This window comes from Marmota monax, unplaced genomic scaffold (genome assembly GCF_021218885.2).
Source record: "Marmota monax isolate L192 unplaced genomic scaffold, Marmota_monax_Labrador192_F-V1.1 WCK01_AAM20220418_F8-fsc00141, whole genome shotgun sequence".
NCBI classification, from domain to species: domain Eukaryota; kingdom Metazoa; phylum Chordata; class Mammalia; order Rodentia; family Sciuridae; genus Marmota; species Marmota monax.
The window spans coordinates 1,023,143-1,040,572 of record NW_026692981.1 but is presented as its reverse complement, the minus strand read 5'-3'; the positions used below and the strand labels follow the sequence as shown (position 1 = coordinate 1,040,572).

The 17,430-nt window shown below is 39.6% G+C and overlaps 1 protein-coding gene across 1 annotated transcript; it reads left to right on the top strand.

The window, feature by feature from the left end:
* Window positions 1-16,147: 16,147 nt before the first annotated feature.
* On the top strand, window positions 16,148-16,710 carry LOC124097874 (histone H2B type 1-C/E/F/G/I). Its single transcript, XM_046452453.2, has one exon. The coding sequence runs from the start codon at window positions 16,177-16,179 to the stop codon at window positions 16,555-16,557; it is 381 nt and encodes a 126-aa protein (XP_046308409.1). The 5' UTR covers window positions 16,148-16,176; the 3' UTR covers window positions 16,558-16,710.
* Window positions 16,711-17,430: the final 720 nt, after the last annotated feature.

Genomic DNA, 17,430 nt, shown 5'->3' with positions numbered 1-17,430 from the left:
CCAAGACGTTTTAGATTCTCATTTTACTTTTTCGTTTGATTTCTAAAAACAATTCACTTCTGTTACACACTCAGTTATTAGTAATTCACCATCACGGACTATATTTGCTGAAAGTCAGAGGATGACAGATAGTCTGTAAAACAAACAAGAAAACCTGTAGAGAATAGGAATTCTGCATTTGCTCATTCAAATATTTCTCCAAAAATCTCCTTTCTCCACATCTATCTAGCTATTATCCATCTTCCAGCATCAAGGTAGTAGTAGGCCTTAGGCACTGTTTGGGCTTTGGTGATGACTCTGAAGGTAAACAGCTTAGTTTCGCTAAGCTGCCACAAGAGAGCTCACATCTGTACCTGATAGGAACAATACTTTAAAGCAGTGTAAAACGTGAATGTTTACCAAAATAACCTGAAAGATCTACAAACATTGCGGGGCGCCACCACGCTCCTAATTGTCAGTTCTGAAGTTACACTTGAAAGTAATTCTAAATTATCCATGTGACACTGCTGCTGCTGGTCCGGGGACAACACGTGGATAACTTTGTTTTAAAGGTCACGGGCAGCAAAACGCAGACCCGCCTCTCCTTCCAAGCTGGATCAGTCCTATCCTACGGCCGGCTCGCCACGCCCTCCACGCGGGTTCCGTCGTACGCGGGCTCGCCACGCCCCTCACGCCGGTTCTGTCGTGAGGCAGTCTCACCACGCCCCCCACGCCGGTTCCGTCTTACGGCCGACTCGCCACGCCCCCCACGCAGGTTCCGTCTTACGGCCGGCTCGCCACGCCCCCCACGCCGGTTCCGTCTTACGGCCGGCTCGCCACGCCCCTCTCGTCCCGGCGGCAGATCGCCGTTACCCTCGCGCGTCATCACGCAGCCTAGTTGCCCTCGCTCCCACTCGCTTTAGTTTACTGGTCGTGTCTCCGGTCTTCATCTAAGTCTCCCGAGTTTGGCCCCTCCGTCGTCGGGACTGGCAGATAAAACCTCACGGAGACATCTGAAGATGGAGGAGTATGGCTAAGCCGCTCCTCTGCGCGGCTGAGACTGCGAGGACGCCTTGCCGGCCGCAGCCCCCTGCGGGAGGACTGCGTGCGCCGACGGTTTTCCCCCGGTGAATAGCTGTGGCCTTCTGACACGACATCGCTAAACAAAGTGCCTGGGGCCCACAGTACTTTTAGAAGCGCACGAAAACATTGATTTATTTTAAAATCAGAACAACAATAGATCTTAGGTAGAAGAAAACATTCGAATAAATAACATTCAAATATAATCCTTTTTTTTTTTAGATAAAATTGTTATTTTAATAGAAGGGGCCCAAGAAGGCAAAAGTGCCCAGGGCCCAAGAATATAATGCAGCCGCGGATGTACAGAGCAGACAACTCTTACAAATTGCTTTTGTTTGTGTACTTTTTAAAAAAACTAACACCTAGACACAGTTCAGTTGCTTTCCATGTGTTTATGTCTCACAACACACATGTGCACTGTTATCCCAGTTTTACTCACGAGTATACCAAGTGAAGCTTAAAATAACTTGCCAATGTCGTACAGTTAAATGACAGGGCAGTCTGACCCAGTCAGGTTGTCTCCAGAGGTGTCAATTTTTAACCATTGAAAACAGGCATTATCTCATATCTACAGCATTGATTTAGCAACAGGACAAAAAAGCAAAAATATTCGCAAGACAGTGAGATTTCCAGTTTTCTCTCTGCCTCTCCCTCTTCCCTCAGTAGTAGTGTGGCACAGGTGTTCCTTTCTCCATATGGCAGGTACACACACCACTCGTCTATCTCTTCATCTTAAGGAATGCTTGTCTTCTAGCTCATTGGCACACCATATACGTGAAAGAAACCCTCCTTTTCCACACTGACGGTACTCACCTACTTGAGGAGTCAACCAGATAACCTTTTGCTAACTGTGTGACGTAAGCTTAGGATATTTTAACATTCATACCCCTGGCGTATTTCCAAATATGCCGAAACCAAGACTCAACTATCTATACACAATTAGAAAATGTCAGTAAAAAGGCTTCCAGAAAACAAACAAAAAAAGAAATGCCTGACTGTTCTTTCTATATCTGGACCAAGGCCATATGGTTTAATTACCGTAAGTATATATGTGTTCACATGAACTAAGAACTGCCTCTCTTCCTTACTTTTTTGCCAAATGCTTTATCAAATATCCCATAGAGTATTTTGACATAACATGCAATGTTTAGATTATTTTAGAGTGTATGAACATGTTAGCAGTTGAGTTCTCAAAAAACATAAACATAGTTAAGTATATCTGTTCCTGTAAGTGGATTCCTTGGTACACTTCAGTAAACTTTAAGTTTTATTTACATATGTCTGAAATATTTATTATTTTATTTTGAATCTTTAGCACTGTTTTGAATGATGTCTGACTTTTCTATTTTAATTACAGATAGGTTATCACTAACATGTAGAAAGACATTATATAAGTTTTTAAATGGTACTCTCATACCCATCAACTCTGTTGTTTTTATTAGTTTTAATTCTTTATAGATTCTTATGGACTCTTTCATTGACAATTACATTATTTTCAGAAACAAAGATAATTGTCTTATTGAATTCGTACTGTTCTATTTTCCTGCCCTATGTCATGATATTAGCCATACTCCACAGTGTTATGTTCAGTAGAGTAGTGCCACTGTCCTCTTGCTCTTGGCACTTTAAAAATACTCCCAAACTTGCACAAGTATTTTGGTCACTTGGGATTACAAGCATGCGCTGCCGTCTACTCTTTATGAAGTCATTCCAGGCTGTTGAAAATGTTCATGATGAATAAATGTCATATTTTAGCAAATGCTTCCTCAGCATTTATGGAGCTGACCATAGTTTTTCCTCTATTCTCCTCCATCAGCAGATTTATAATGCTAAACTTTATTTTATTCTTGAAATAAACCCTATATTTTGTGCTATTTTTTAAAAGTAATATGGCCTATTTTCCATTTTCTATGTTTTAAATAGTTTTTTTTTGAGAGAGAGAGAATTTTTTAATATTTATTTTTTAGTTTTCAGGGGACACATCTTTATTTTTTTCACTTTTTTTTAAAATATGGTGCCGCTGAGGATTGAACCCAGTGCCCCGCACATGGGAGAGCATTACCACTTGAGCCACATCCCCAACCCTTAAATAGTTCTTTTTTTAGATAAATACATGAGAATGAGACTAGAATTTTGTTTGTTGTCATTTTGTTTCCTTCATATTTTCTTTCTTTAGTTTCTTGCCGCAGTCCGGCTACAGCAAAATAACCGGGGGTGGGGTGGGGGGGGTGGGGGGGGTGACGTACAACTTGTGTACATTGATACAGCAGGAGTGGGATCCCTTTATTGTAGGACAACAGAGGGATATTTATACATTCCACACACCTTATCTTAATTAGCATAAACTAGATACAGCAGTCAACCAATAAGAAATCTCCACACTTAATGGCTCCTGGCGATACTTCACAAACCACTCCCTCTGGCATTTTGCCAGGCACCATCTTGACTTGTTTACAGACCCTAACATTTCTCTGGCAAAATGCCAGGTGCCATCCTGACTTGTTTACAGACTCTAACATTTCCCCCTTTTGTTTAATTTAAATAACGACCATAGTGGTTTTTACACAAACACCATAAATAATCTGCTACAAGCAGAAGGGGAGGATACAAAATGCCACAGTACCAAGCCAATTGATGGCTCCATGCAAGAAGCCCTTGGAAAAATTATACCAGCAATGACACCGTTAGCAAAGATACCGCGTTACAATTTGTTCTAGATTACACTTTGTTGTCTCAGTCCAGGTAAAGCAGTGTCTCAATAGATTAACTCACAGTCCACGTAAATCACAGTCCAGGTAAGTTCTACAGGCAGCTAGCTTAATCCGAAGTCTCCTCCGGTTCTCAGCAACACTGGAAATTCTTCCACCTTGGTCTTTCCCGGCACTGGGACGAAGGCAGGAACTCCGGATGGCTAAAGAAAATCCTGTAGCATTCTACTAAGAAAACAACCTTCTGAACAATTTAGTACATTATCTCAAGGTTTTTTACATTTGAAATAAGCCTTAATATAGTGCTCATTACTCATTAGCTTCCAGTGTGGGAGAACCACTGTAGTTACTGGCCTTGGAAACATCAAACTTCAGGGACGCCATGTGCGTCCTCCGCCCAGCTGTAGCGTCCTGGGCAGCCCCAGATGACCCTGGGGAGAGTTCCCGTCTCAAACTGCTTCCCGGCACAGGGAGCAAGATCCTGCAAGACTGTGCCTGGATTTGGGCTCTCGAAGTGGCGTCCCGCTCCCCGGATGGGGAGGTGGGGAAGAGCCGGTTGCTGCTGCTTGGAAAGTCCTTGCTGTTCCATGACCGGCTCGTGCACGTGGCAGCTGCTGCACGGCTTCATGCACCCTCCAATAATGAAAAGTATTTAGTAATAGCCTTTTGCAATTTCTTTCTTGATAATCCTTCCTCCTCTGAACTTTCTTTTTCTTTCTGACTAGAGTTCCTGGGCTTCTATCAACACATGCCCTAACTATTCTTGGTTCCACTGGGGTGCCTTCTTCCCTTAGTAATTTACTTCTCACCCCTTCCATATTTTCGTCACAAAGACAATACAACATTTCAAGACAAAACAAGACACAAACATACTGTATCAATCTTCTCCATCTTCTCAAAATGGCCAATTTTCCTCTCGCCCTATCTGCCTAGGGACAAGCAGATTTGCTCCCGTCCTATCTATGGACGGGCAGCTTTTTTTTTCTTTTTGGTCACTTACCCCTGAGTGTCCCGGGGCTCCCCGTACGGGCCACCATCTGCCAGAGTACAGCTGTAGCAAAATAACCGGGGGGTGACAAATAACTTGTGTAGATCCATACAGCAGGAGTGGGAGCCATTTATTGTAGGACAGAAGGGGTATTTATACATTCCACACAGCTTATCTTAATTAGCATAAACTAGATACAGCAGTCAACCAATAAGGAATCTCCACACTTAATGGCTCACTGGCATTACTTCACAAACCACTCCCTCTGGCAAAATGCCAGGCGCCATCCAGACTTGTTTACAGACTCTAACATTCCCTCCTTCCTTTTTTCTTTCCTTTTTTTATTGTTTTGTATTGTTCTTCAATTTGGATAATAAGGTTGTACAATTTCAAAAAGAAAAATTATTGGAAAACTATTTTTACATTGAAACAGGATCTGTAAAATAGAGGTCATGAAGTCCTTAAAATTCACCAAAACATAAAATCCAACTGGTCTTGGAATCATGTTGAAAAGCTCAAGAGAAATTTTTTTAACTGCTTATTCCTATTTCCTTAACAATAATTTGTTTATTCAACCTGTGTATTACTAAATAACTACCTTTTTCTCTCAAATATTATCATATTCTGTTTTGTTTTTTTTTTTGTAAAGTTAGCTAAAGCATTTTTTTCTTTTTTTGTTTGTTTGTTTTGTTTTTTGTGTGTATGTGTGTGTCTCTTTTGGTTGTTACTTTCCCTTATTACTACATTTTATCTTATTCTCATCCCTTATGCACACACCAAATTTTTTTTCCAAAGAAAAACCTATTGTATTATGGATCATTTCTACTATTTTCTATTTAATTCATTTTGTAATTTTAAAATTTCTTGCTACTTTATTTCATTTTACTCTGGTTCCTTTTGTTGCTGCTTCTTTGTGTATCCTAGGCATTTCTTATTCCTTAAGGCATGTTTTTATTGTTAACATATTTAACATTAATATATATTTAATGCTATATCTTTTTCTTTAATGCCACTTCAGGTACATCTTGAAATCTCCATATGTATCATTGATTCATGTTTATTTTCTTGTGATTTCCAATTCTCCATGTTATATAGTAGTGTGATTTTTAGTTCCAAGTATATGGGAAGATTGATATTTTTCCTATCTTTACAAAAAAAAAATGAAAACAACTTTCTATTTCTCTTTAGGTAGATTATAATAAAAAATACTAGTATATGAAATTTATTCTTTTGCATATATTATCACATTTTCTGAAGCCAGGATTGAATTTTTCACATGGTTCAGTGTGCTTTGGGTGGGGGCATTGGATGTTCTGTGAAAACAAGAATCATAGATTGAGTTTGTTTATTATGTTGTTCACATCTGTAACCATAAGCATTCTTTCTTGCTTGGTATATAAGTATCTAAGAGTATTGTGTATTAAAAGGTTATCCTACAATTATAAATTGAACAGTCTCCTAATTTTGCCAGTTTGTTGCCTTAGATTGTAGTTTTGTGGTCAGGAACATCTAAGGTCATAAATGTTACACCTTATTGGTGGATATTTATTTTATCCTTATGAGACATAGCTGTGTAAACTAAAGATCTCTGAAGCCACCTTTGTATTGAAGATACTGCAGTCTGACTAACTAGAAATCCTTGTTGTGGAGAGATGGAATGTTGCAGATCAAGAGCCAAAATCCTGGGCTATCATTAGTCCCTTTTAATAGCCATTTACCACCAACCTTTGTATCAGACCTGATATTGGCTACTAGGCAAAACTCTGGGAATGTAGTTAAAAGCTTAGCAGACTTCTAGCTTCTATCAACTGGAGAGCTAAAAATGCTATACCATCTGAAACCTATAAAAGAAGTTTCCCCACTCTGCTACAGCCTGCCTACCTTATACCCTCACCAATGTGTATGGTGAGTGCATTGATTTATGTCTTTGCATTGATTTATGTCTTTCCTTTGTCCTGTGACTTTATAAAAGTTCATGTAACCTCTTCCGTGGAGAAGCATGTTATTCAAGGTGACCTTAATCCATGTACCCAGAACTTGGCCAATCATATTTGGCTCAGAATGAAGAATCTCTTCTTTCCTTTGGAGGAGAAACTGTTGTTTGTGTCAACAGTTGTATGTTTTCTGGAAGTTCTATTGTGTTCATTTTCAAATCTGGCTGGAATTAATTGTTCTTGTTCCTTGATTGAATATTTCAGTTTTTATCTCTTTAAACATTTAGTAAATAGATATTTTGTGGTCTCTGTCTTATAGTTCTTGTTTGCTGGAAGCCTGATTCTCCATATTGGTTAGTATCTCTTTAATTTGGTGACATTTATTATGATCTTATATTTAAATGTTCAAAATTTCTGACGGTGTTTCTAGTAAGTAATAGGTGCTTAGTAAATAACCACTTAATAAACAAATAAATAGCCTGTATAAACCTAGAGAACTTGGGTTCCAGGTGGTTCACACCTGGGGGATAATGGTTTAAAGGTAAACCACTGAATGGATTGCTTCTGAAGGGGGTAGTTTCTTTGTAAATCAATAGAGGGCACTGTGCACCTGCTTCACCTTAATTCCAGGTCACTTTTAATGAGATACCCAGACCAAGTAAATTTCCTCTGCTCTCCTCTCTAGAACCTTATAGAGACAACTTTTGTTCCTAGGAACTTTTGCTTGTTTCTTTCCCCCTCCATCTTATGCTTTCCCAGAGTGTTGGCTTAATGCTAAGTACCTTAGTTCTATTTAAAAGCCTAGAATTGTCTTCCCCAAGGCACAGACTTTAATTCTCAGAACTCAGAATCTTCTGATAATGATATTTAACCCAGAAAACTCTAACTGGTTTGTTTATCTCCCTAGCTTCAGATTCTAGGGGGTTTTTGTTGTTATTGTTGTTGTTTGTTCTGGTCAGTTCCGGGGAGTTTTCCTTGGTTTCTGCTTGTTTTGTTCTGTTCCTTAGGAAGGCAAAGATGTGTTCATGTTTGTTGCAGGTTTTCTAGTCTTTGGATGGACTTTGAAGAATACCTTCTTTTCCACATTGCCAACAGGCATCTTTACTGTGTCCCTTTGTGTTTTTTTGTTTGTTTGTTTGTTTGTTTTGTTTTGTTTTGGCACTTAAAATATTTTAATTAAATGCTTATTTTGATTTACAAGTCTTGGCTGAATGTTAAAAAACAAATTGATGATGATGGCAAGCTTCATCCATTAACTACTACATGGCACACAATCTGCTTTCAAAGCTATTTATCCTTTTTTTTCTTACTATGGTAAAATACATATAAAAATTTATCTTTTTATGGTGAGAATTTTTTAAAAATTTGTTTTAATTAGTAATTCACTGATATTAAGTACATTCACAGTGCAGTACACTAGTCAACATTTTCCATACCAGATTTTTCTCCATTATTCTAAACAGAAATGCTGTGCCCATTAAATGCTGTTACCCCTTTGGCAACTAACATTCTGTATGATTTTGACTACTCTAAGTATTTCACATAGGTGGAGTTATGTGCTATTTGTTCTTTTGTGTCTTACTTATTTCACTTTGCATAGTGTTTTCAATATTCATGCATGTTGTTTCATGTGTCAGAATTTCATTCTTTTTAAAGGTGAAATCACATTCCATTGCATGTATATGCCACATTTTGTTTACCTATTCATCTGTTGATGGATGTTTGCATTGTCTTTACCTCATTGCCATTGTGAATAATGCTGCTATGAAGACTGTTCAAATACAGATCTGCTTATAAGTCTCTGAATTCAGTCCTTTTGGATATGCATACCTGAGAGCAGAATTGCTGGATAGTACGGCAATTCTATGTTTACCTTTTTGTGAAACTATCAAACTCTTTTCCACAGTATCTACAGCATTTTACATTCTTATTGACAATGCCCAAGCATTTCAATATCTTTAAGACCTTGCCAACATTTCTTATATTTCACTTAATAATAGCCATCCAATGGACATGAATCAGTAAGTAGCATTTTGATGGCATGGAAATTTATTTATTTTTTTTTTTTTTAATTTTTTTATTGTTGGTTGTTCAAAACATTACATAGTTCTTGATATATCATATTTCACACTTTGATTCAAGTGGGTTATGAACTCCCATTTTTACCCCGTATACAAATTGCAGAATCACATCAGTTACACATCCATTGATTTACATATTGCCATACTAGTGTCTATTGTATTCTGCTGCCTTTCCTATCCTCTACTATCCCCCCTCCCCTCCCTCCCCTCCCTCCCCTCCCCTCTTCTCTCTCTACCCCCTCTACTATCATTCATTTCTCCCCCTTGTATTATTTTCCCCTTTCCGCTCACTTCCTCTTGTATGAAATTTTGTATAACCCTGAGGGTCTCCTTCCATTTCCATGCAATTTCCCTTCTCTCTCCCTTTCCCTCCCACCTCTCATCCCAGTTTAATGTTAATCTTCTTCTCATGCTCTTCGTCCCTACTCTGTTCTTAGTTACTCTCCTTATATCAAAGAAGACATTTGGCATTTGTTTTTTAGGGATTGGCTAGCTTCACTTAGCATAATCTGCTCTAATGCCATCCATTTCCCTGCAAATTCTATGATTTTGTCATTTTTTAATGCAGAGTAATACTCCATTGTGTATAAATGCCACATTTTTTTTATCCATTCGTCTATTGAAGGGCATCTAGGTTGGTTCCACAGTCTTGCTATTGTGAATTGTGCTGCTATGAACATCGATGTAGCAGTGTCCCTGTAGCATGCTCTTTTTAGGTCTTTAGGGAATAGACCTAGAAGGGGAATAGCTAGGTCAAATGGTGGTTCCATTCCCAGCTTTCCAAGAAATCTCCATACTACTTTCCAAATTGGCTGCACCAATTTGCAGTCCCACCAGCAATGTACAAGTGTACCCTTTTCCCCACATCCTCACCAGCACTTGTTGTTGTTTGACTTCATAATGGCTGCCAATCTTACTGGAGTGAGATGGTACTGAAGCCAGATTTAAAGTTAGGTAGTCAGTGTAGTTAGGTAAATCGGGTCTAATACCGAGTGAAATCTAAAATGGAGGCCATGCTGGCAATGATTCCGGGAAACGCAGGACAACTCAAGGAATGTTAATGAAGTCCTAAAAGACCCTAGGCCAAAGTCCACCTCAAAGAAATGTTAATGAACAGCCCCCAGCAAAAAGGTGCTGACTCAGAAGTCCTTCCTGACCAGATTACTTCTTTGGCCCACCTGTGTCCCACCCCTCGGGCCTTCCAACCTACATTCCATCACCAAAACTATAAAAAGGGGAAACAACCGCACTTCCACGGATTCCACCTCTTGGGTCCCCTTCTTCCTCCGGGAGAAGTCTTTTCTGCTGTCCTTTAATAAACTTCTAATTTCTACTCTGACCTTGCCTCGGCGTGCTTCTTTGGTGTTATTCTTCAACATTGGGGAAGCAAGAACTCGTGAACTCGTCACCAGTCAACAGCGGTAACATATTGGAGGTCCCAGACCGAGATTCTACACCAAGGTAAGTGCACGCACCCCATGTCTGTTTGAGGTGCATCTTTCTCTATTTCTTTCTGGAGGGTAAGGTGGGCACCCGATGGCTACTTAAACGCAATTAGTGCAGCCACCACTCTTCAAGACTCGGGTGAGAGGTTTCCCGGCCTAGGCAGCTCTCAATCACCAAGTATTATTCATAATTCAGAACAGATATGGTTTTCTGAGAAAAGCAAAAGAAAACTTATAAAACTTCCTTTCATGACTTCACAATCCTCAAAATACCTTACAATATTACATTTAATGAAATATATACCATTATGTTAGGGTTCTATTATATGTAAACCTGAATTTTAAAATATCAGTTTTTTTAATACCCCTTTATTTAATTAATTAAATTTTTAACTTATTATAAGTGGTGCTGAGGATCAAAACCAGGGCTTTGCACATGCTAGGGAAGCACTCTACCACTGAGCTACAACTCCAGCCCAAAATATCAGTTTTTTGATTTGGAGAGAATTTTGGGGGGAAAAAACTGTCAGAGAAATCTACTTATTTATAAACATACTAGCCAGTTTGTTTTTAAGCTGGTAATCTTTTGATCTAGATAATACCCTTTAGCCCATTATCTAGTGGTCACTGCCTCAGAAGAGTTTAGAACAGTCTGAATTCAGGAGCTTTATTTGGACAATCTTCTTAGTATGCAATATATATGCTACAAGTAGCTGATAAATTTCAGTACTTCTAGATCACATTAAAATAAGAACAAATGTGTTCAGCACTTCTCTCTCCTCCTTCCCTCCCTTTCTTCAATGTAACTATCAGACCCAGCAAGATTTAAATGAGATTTTCCTGAATGCAACTGATGATATTGACCATGATCTGAGTCCTGTGATCCTGGAAGACTGCAGTGATTGAAGAAATCCTCCCACCATTTTTTGGTTCTGAAAATAGCTTCCTTCAAGGAATTAACCTTCACCATAAAACTGAGTTAATTCCCTTCTTGAATGAAAATTTCTCTGGCATTGGAAAATGTGTATTTAATGCAAAATTGGGTGCACATCTCTAGTTCACACTACTATTGATATTTGTCAACATTTATTTTACTAGTATCTTTGCAGCTCTTCCTTCTAGACTTTAATACTGTCCTTTGAGTTCAGTTTTCTTGTTGAAGTAGCTATTTTTTTTTTTAGTTGAGTTTTGGACTAAATGTGGGACATGGGAGAAAATAAAGGAGTCAAGGATTGTTTCTAAGTTTTTAAGGTGGTCTGAGCAATTGGCAGAAGAGTGGCCTTTCATCAGGATAGGCAAGAAGGTTAAGAACAATTTTTAAAACTTGGGAAAATATCAAGGGGCGTGGGGAGAAGGGTGCCCTGTCATTTAGTATGTCAGACCTTGTCAGCTCTAGGTCTGTTGATGAGTATTCCCCCTGGGCAGCTCCCTTAGTGCCCCAACCAGCCTCACCCAGTTTGGACTCAAGACTCTTCACATCAGAGCTCGGCAGTGAAAGAGTTTTCCCCTCTACTTCCTCAGAACAGCCATCCTCCCTCTTCTCAAGTCAGGCACACCCTGGGAGTCAGGCAGTGTCCCTGTCCTTCCTGAGCCCAGCACTGTTGTCATGTATGTAATATGAGCCACATACGCAGTTTTGAGCTCTTCGGTGAATCCATTTTTAAAAACAAGAGCCAAGTGATTCAATTTAATAATATTTTTATTGTGATAGAGCTAAAATGTTATAATTTCAACATGTAATCCATAAAAAAATTAATGAGATACTTTTGTCCTTTTTTACTAATAGATTGTTGAGATCTGCTATGTAATTTAGACTTAAAAGGCATCTAAATTTTGTTTTTTTATTGTTTTGGTTTTCTTCTGTGGAACTGGGAATTGAACCCAGGATGATAGTCTAGCACTGAACTAAAGTACCCTTTTTTATTATTCTTTTTTAGACAGGATCTAAGTTTTCCAGGCTGACCACAAACTTGTACGCTACTTACCTCAGCCTCCTGAGTGACTGGGATTACAATCACCCAGCCACATCCATTTTAATGTTTAATTTTCATTGGAAATATTTGATCTGTATTTAGGTATTTAAAAATTCACAATCAAATTACATGTTTAGGTTGTACCTACTCATTTTCTTCCAATTGCATCAAGATTGTCTTTTAAGTTTAAAAACTGAATAATATTTTGAAATTTAGGTTTCTACCAGCTATATCCACTCAAAGTGCTCAATTGCCTCATGTGATTAGTGGGAAGTATTTTGATGACAAAACTCTAATCTATAAACTCAAATTAATGAATCATTCCTCTTTTGTTTCTCCAATATCTAGGAAATTTTTGAACATGTTTTGTTAAATAGACAAATGAAATATACTAAAATAATTACTAATAAACCTCAAATACCTCCTTACACAAGTGAGAAAAAATAACTTGTTAACTTTAAAAATAAAAAAATAGATTCTACTAGGATCGTGTAGAAAAATAGACTATAAAGAGAAGATGCTGAGTTTTCTGGGGGTTTATTGGTTTGTGGGGAGTGGAGGAAGAATCAGTATGCAAATAATGGAGATCAGTTTGGGCAGTATAACTCTCAAGCAAGCCCTCAAGTTTATAAAACATTCTGGGGAGGAGTGTTGTGCACCCACCAGTGCTTTTAGCTACTCCAGAGGAGCCCAGGAGTTACCAATCATCTTGAGCAAGCTCTTAGCTACTCCAGAGGAGCGCAGGAGTTACAGATCAGCTTGAGCAACACTTGTTTTGTGAAGGGAATTAAACCCAAGGTCTTGAGCATGGAAGACAAGCATTCTACCAACTGAGCTACATGCCCAGCTCAACTCTTGCTGTCTATAAAAGGAAAGAAAAGAATGGGTGGAATCCTAGGAGAAGTTGTCCCTGTAATGTGGGTCAAAATTCTTCCACTAGCACCTCTAGTTGAGATCAGATAGAAACCATTCCTTCAACACCGCTTCCCCTGGTTGCTAATAGTGCACCTTGGATTCATTGAGTTACCCACTGATTCATGTGCTAAGTGGCTACTAACTGCCAGCACTTTACCAGGTCCTTTTTTTTTTTTTTCCAGACAGGGCCTCTGCAACTCCTGGACTTAAGGCAGCCTCCTGCCTCAGCACTGTACCAGGTATATTTGCAGACAAACAGGCAGGAGGTCTTTAAAAAAAAAAAAAGTCAGATGATTAAAACAAGGGAACTATATGCTAATACAATTGAAGGAATAAGAAATGGGTAGAAAGACATAAATAAAGTAAAAGAACATAAGATTTTAATTTAGAAGTTCTAAATAAGGTTTTCAGGCCTGTCGCTTTCTAAGCTTATTTAGCTTCCAAGCCTGGAACTCCCAAATTCCTGAGAAACCTGTAACTCTACCTGTGTCCTGTTTATTAAACCTCACTAAATGGATTAAAGAAAGAGGCAATATTTGAAGAAATCTATAATTTAGGGCACTTTCCAGCACTACTACTGGATAGTAATAAAGACTACATTAGCATAAGGATCCTGAGAATGAGCAGACTACCCTGTGTGTCATCTACATGCCTTTCCATACCCACCCCTCACCAAAGTTCTTTATAAGAGGAGACTGGATCCCCAAACATGTCTCACTCTAGAGTAGCCCACATTCTTTCTTGAATTGATATTCCTTACTTTACCCCAAAATGTATGTCTCTAAGACCACCTGCATTCTCCTTGAATTTGTTTCTACTTTCCTAAGTAAACCTCTGTCTATCTTCTAACTAGGTAGGTAGAGAGCCATAGCAGGTAGCCTGGAATCCCCAGACAGGAGGTGTTCTGCCTTTTTTTTGTCCTAAGCTTCCTTTATTCTCCTGCCTTTTCCTATCTTTTTCCTTCCTGCATATGTGTCTAGGTCTGGGACCAGGTCCAGGAGTGCTTGGTGGGATGGCCCAAAGGTGGGAAACAGGTGGGCTGAAGGGGGAAGGGCAGAATGGAGCACACAAGGATGGGATGGCAGCCTTTTCCCTCCATGTAGGGAGGAGCCATTCCTGGGATGGGTTTCCTTGGCAATAGATTGGCACTGGGGCAGTTTCTTGATAAGGGTGGAGGGAGGGCTCTGAAGGAATTAACATCTCAATCCCTCAGGGGACAGTCTCCAACTTCCCAGACTCAATCAAAATTGGCCTCCTTGATCCGACCTGACTCGATTTACCTATCTCTACTGACTGACTGTCTGATTCTGGCTTCACTAGCATGAGCTAAAACCCTAGTTCAATTCTCAGCATTGTAGAAGAAAAAAAAAATGTGTATTCCTCAATCATACTAGTTCTAACTCTGATGTGATGATTTATACTTCTGCACTCCTCTTTCTATGTCCTTTTGCAGTTGCAGCATGTATCCCTGGATCCTTCTCTTACCTTTATGAAAGTACATTTTGTGACTAAAGAAATCAGCTCATCCTCTTTGGGTGAATTTCTTTAGTATTTTACACTCTTTTTCTCTGCATTTCTAACTGCCTTCTGTATTCCTGCCATTTTCCAGTTAATCTAGTCTAAATTTAGTCTCGTTTTCTTTCTCTTTTTTCTCTACTAAGTACACTGTATAATCAAAATTTTCACATTTTTAATCTGAGAACAACACAAGCTTTCTCTTTTCCAATACTGGCCCTAAATCATCTCTGCCTGAATCATCATTCTAATTCTACCACTTACTAGTAAATGGTAATTGAGGCAAAGGTACTAGCCTTGAGTACCTAATACCCTTTTCTGTCAAATGGAAAAAGTAGTAGTTTTAATCACATAGGTCTTTTAGGATTAGATAAGTACATACAAAACACATTAGCTATTCTGAACGTTGCTACATTGTCTAAATTGGGAATAAGAAAGACAGACTTGAATTCCTATTCAATAAGTTTTCCTTCACTGAAGTGAGAAATACAAGTTATTTTGTCAGACAAATATGTGACTGATTAAATTCCCAGTGCACTGCCATTAAAGTGTCACTCCCCCTCACAGGCAAAGGCCCTTGTGCACAAGAACCCTGCTGCCTGCCCACTGGCTTGTGGCTGGGGCAGCCCTGCAGGAAAGTGTAGCAAAGTACTGAGGAGTTTGGAAGCACCCTGAAGAAAGGAAAGAATTAGCATGTTATCAAATTCAGGAAAAAGAAAACAATAAGGAACTAAAAATAAACTTTAAACACCAGATTTCCATTTCAGATTTTTTTTCTTATAATCTTTTCACAATTGCATTTAATCACTTGATTTTTGTACTTCACTCTGTGACTAAACTAGGTTCATTCCTTTCCAACTGGAATGATTTGGCCATATGAGCTAAGAAAATCTTTCCAGTGTTAACTCCCTTTAAGAACTGCTAGGTTGCTTGCTCTCTGTAGTGTGTTCCCCTTTGTCTTCCTGTTGTATTTGTTCAGTCTTTTAACATTAGGACACCCTGTCTTCATAATTATCTGGGAGACTTCTTATCCCCTAGATCTTCAGTATTCCTCCTTTTCCTCCTATTGGTCTAGAATATAAAGATCTAAATCGAAAACAAAAAAGTGAATGAAATTGGTCTAAAATATAATACAAATCTAAAATGAATAAGAAGTGAATAAGGAAAATCTAAAATTAAATACAAGTACAAATCTAAAAATACAGCTTATCCAGAAGTTCTTAAATTGGCCCCTAAGTTTCCAAATTGTACCATGAGCTTCACAGCTGTGGCATCTCATACTTTTTAAAACCAAAAAGCAAACTAATCTCAATTGTTCCCAATAAAAAGGCTCTATTGTCTAAAATGTAAATTAGATTAAAGTAGCTGCCACATTTGCTGAAAAGCTGCTCTCAGGATTTGACCAATGGGACAGTAGGTCTAGAATACTTCCTTGCTCACGGGACTACACAAATGGACCAATCAGAGTTTAGAAAAGTAATACCTCATTTGCATAAGATTGTCTACAAATAAGCAGAGTCAGAATTTAGAAGCCTCATTCTTCTCGGAGTAGCTAAAGATGCCTGAGCCAGCGAAATCCGCTCCTGCCCCCAAAAAGGGCTCTAAAAAGGCGGTGACCAAGGCGCAGAAGAAGGACGGCAAGAAGCGCAAGCGCAGCCGCAAGGAGAGCTACTCGGTCTACGTGTACAAGGTGCTCAAGCAGGTGCACCCCGACACCGGCATCTCGTCCAAGGCCATGGGCATCATGAACTCGTTCGTGAACGACATCTTCGAGCGCATCGCGGGCGAGGCCTCGCGCCTGGCGCACTACAACAAGCGCTCGACCATCACGTCCCGGGAGATCCAGACGGCCGTGCGCCTGCTGCTGCCCGGGGAGCTGGCCAAGCACGCCGTGTCCGAGGGCACCAAGGCGGTCACCAAGTATACTAGCTCCAAATAATCGGTCGTGCCAATGCATTTATTAAACCCAAAGGCTCTTTTCAGAGCCACCCAACTGTTCTCGAATGAGTTGTGCACTAATGTAAAATTTGTTCCTGGCAGCTTGTAAAGTTAGTTCTTAATAAAATGCAGCCTCTTGGGTGGCTGTCTACCAGCTGCGATTTCAGGGTGTTATTGTATGCGTGACTGCTACAGAATCTCTTCCTGAAAACGAGGATGAGTCCCAAACTCACTCAGGCAGTATGTGAGTGGCCTTCGGCTCTTCATGAAATTGGTCACTTAATATGAGACAATTGACCATCTATGGTACAAGTGGAAGTCCCCCCCCCCACGTCGGCCCCTTGCTTGTCTCCCTTCCTGTCCTTTGCTGCTCCGTTCTGCCTGTGATGTCAGTTTTTTTTGCTTTTCCGGTTCATGTGCTAACTTGGATTTGGGCGACAGCAATCAGTACCTTTGCCTTCCCTGCTGTGACTAACAAACCAAGCATGTAGAAATTAAAACCTCAGTATTCAGATACCTCTCCTCATTAGAGTGGCAAAGGCTATCGGATTCACTTCAGAGTCTTCAAACCACCTCTACTTGCAAGAGTCTCCCCCTTTTCAGTCTGACCTATGTAATTGTGAATAGGAGGGATGAAGGGACTGCCCAGGTCATAGTGTGAAAAGAATAATTGTGGAAATGTTCTTGTTCTTTCTCTTTTTTGATGGGGATTACTGGGGGTTGAACCTATATTACAACCTGAGAGCTGAATACATGTGCTCTACAAGAGCTACACCCCACCATAAGGGGGGGGGGGGTGTAGCTGGACCTTGGACCTTGAGGTCTGCAAGTCTACAAACCTGCAATCATTTAATGTCCAACAGACTAAATTCCA

Excerpts from the sequence above, each read along its gene's own strand:
- LOC124097874 (XM_046452453.2), top strand. The coding sequence starts at position 16,177 with ATGCCTGAGCCAGCGAAATCCGCTCCTGCCCCCAAAAAGGGCTCTAAA.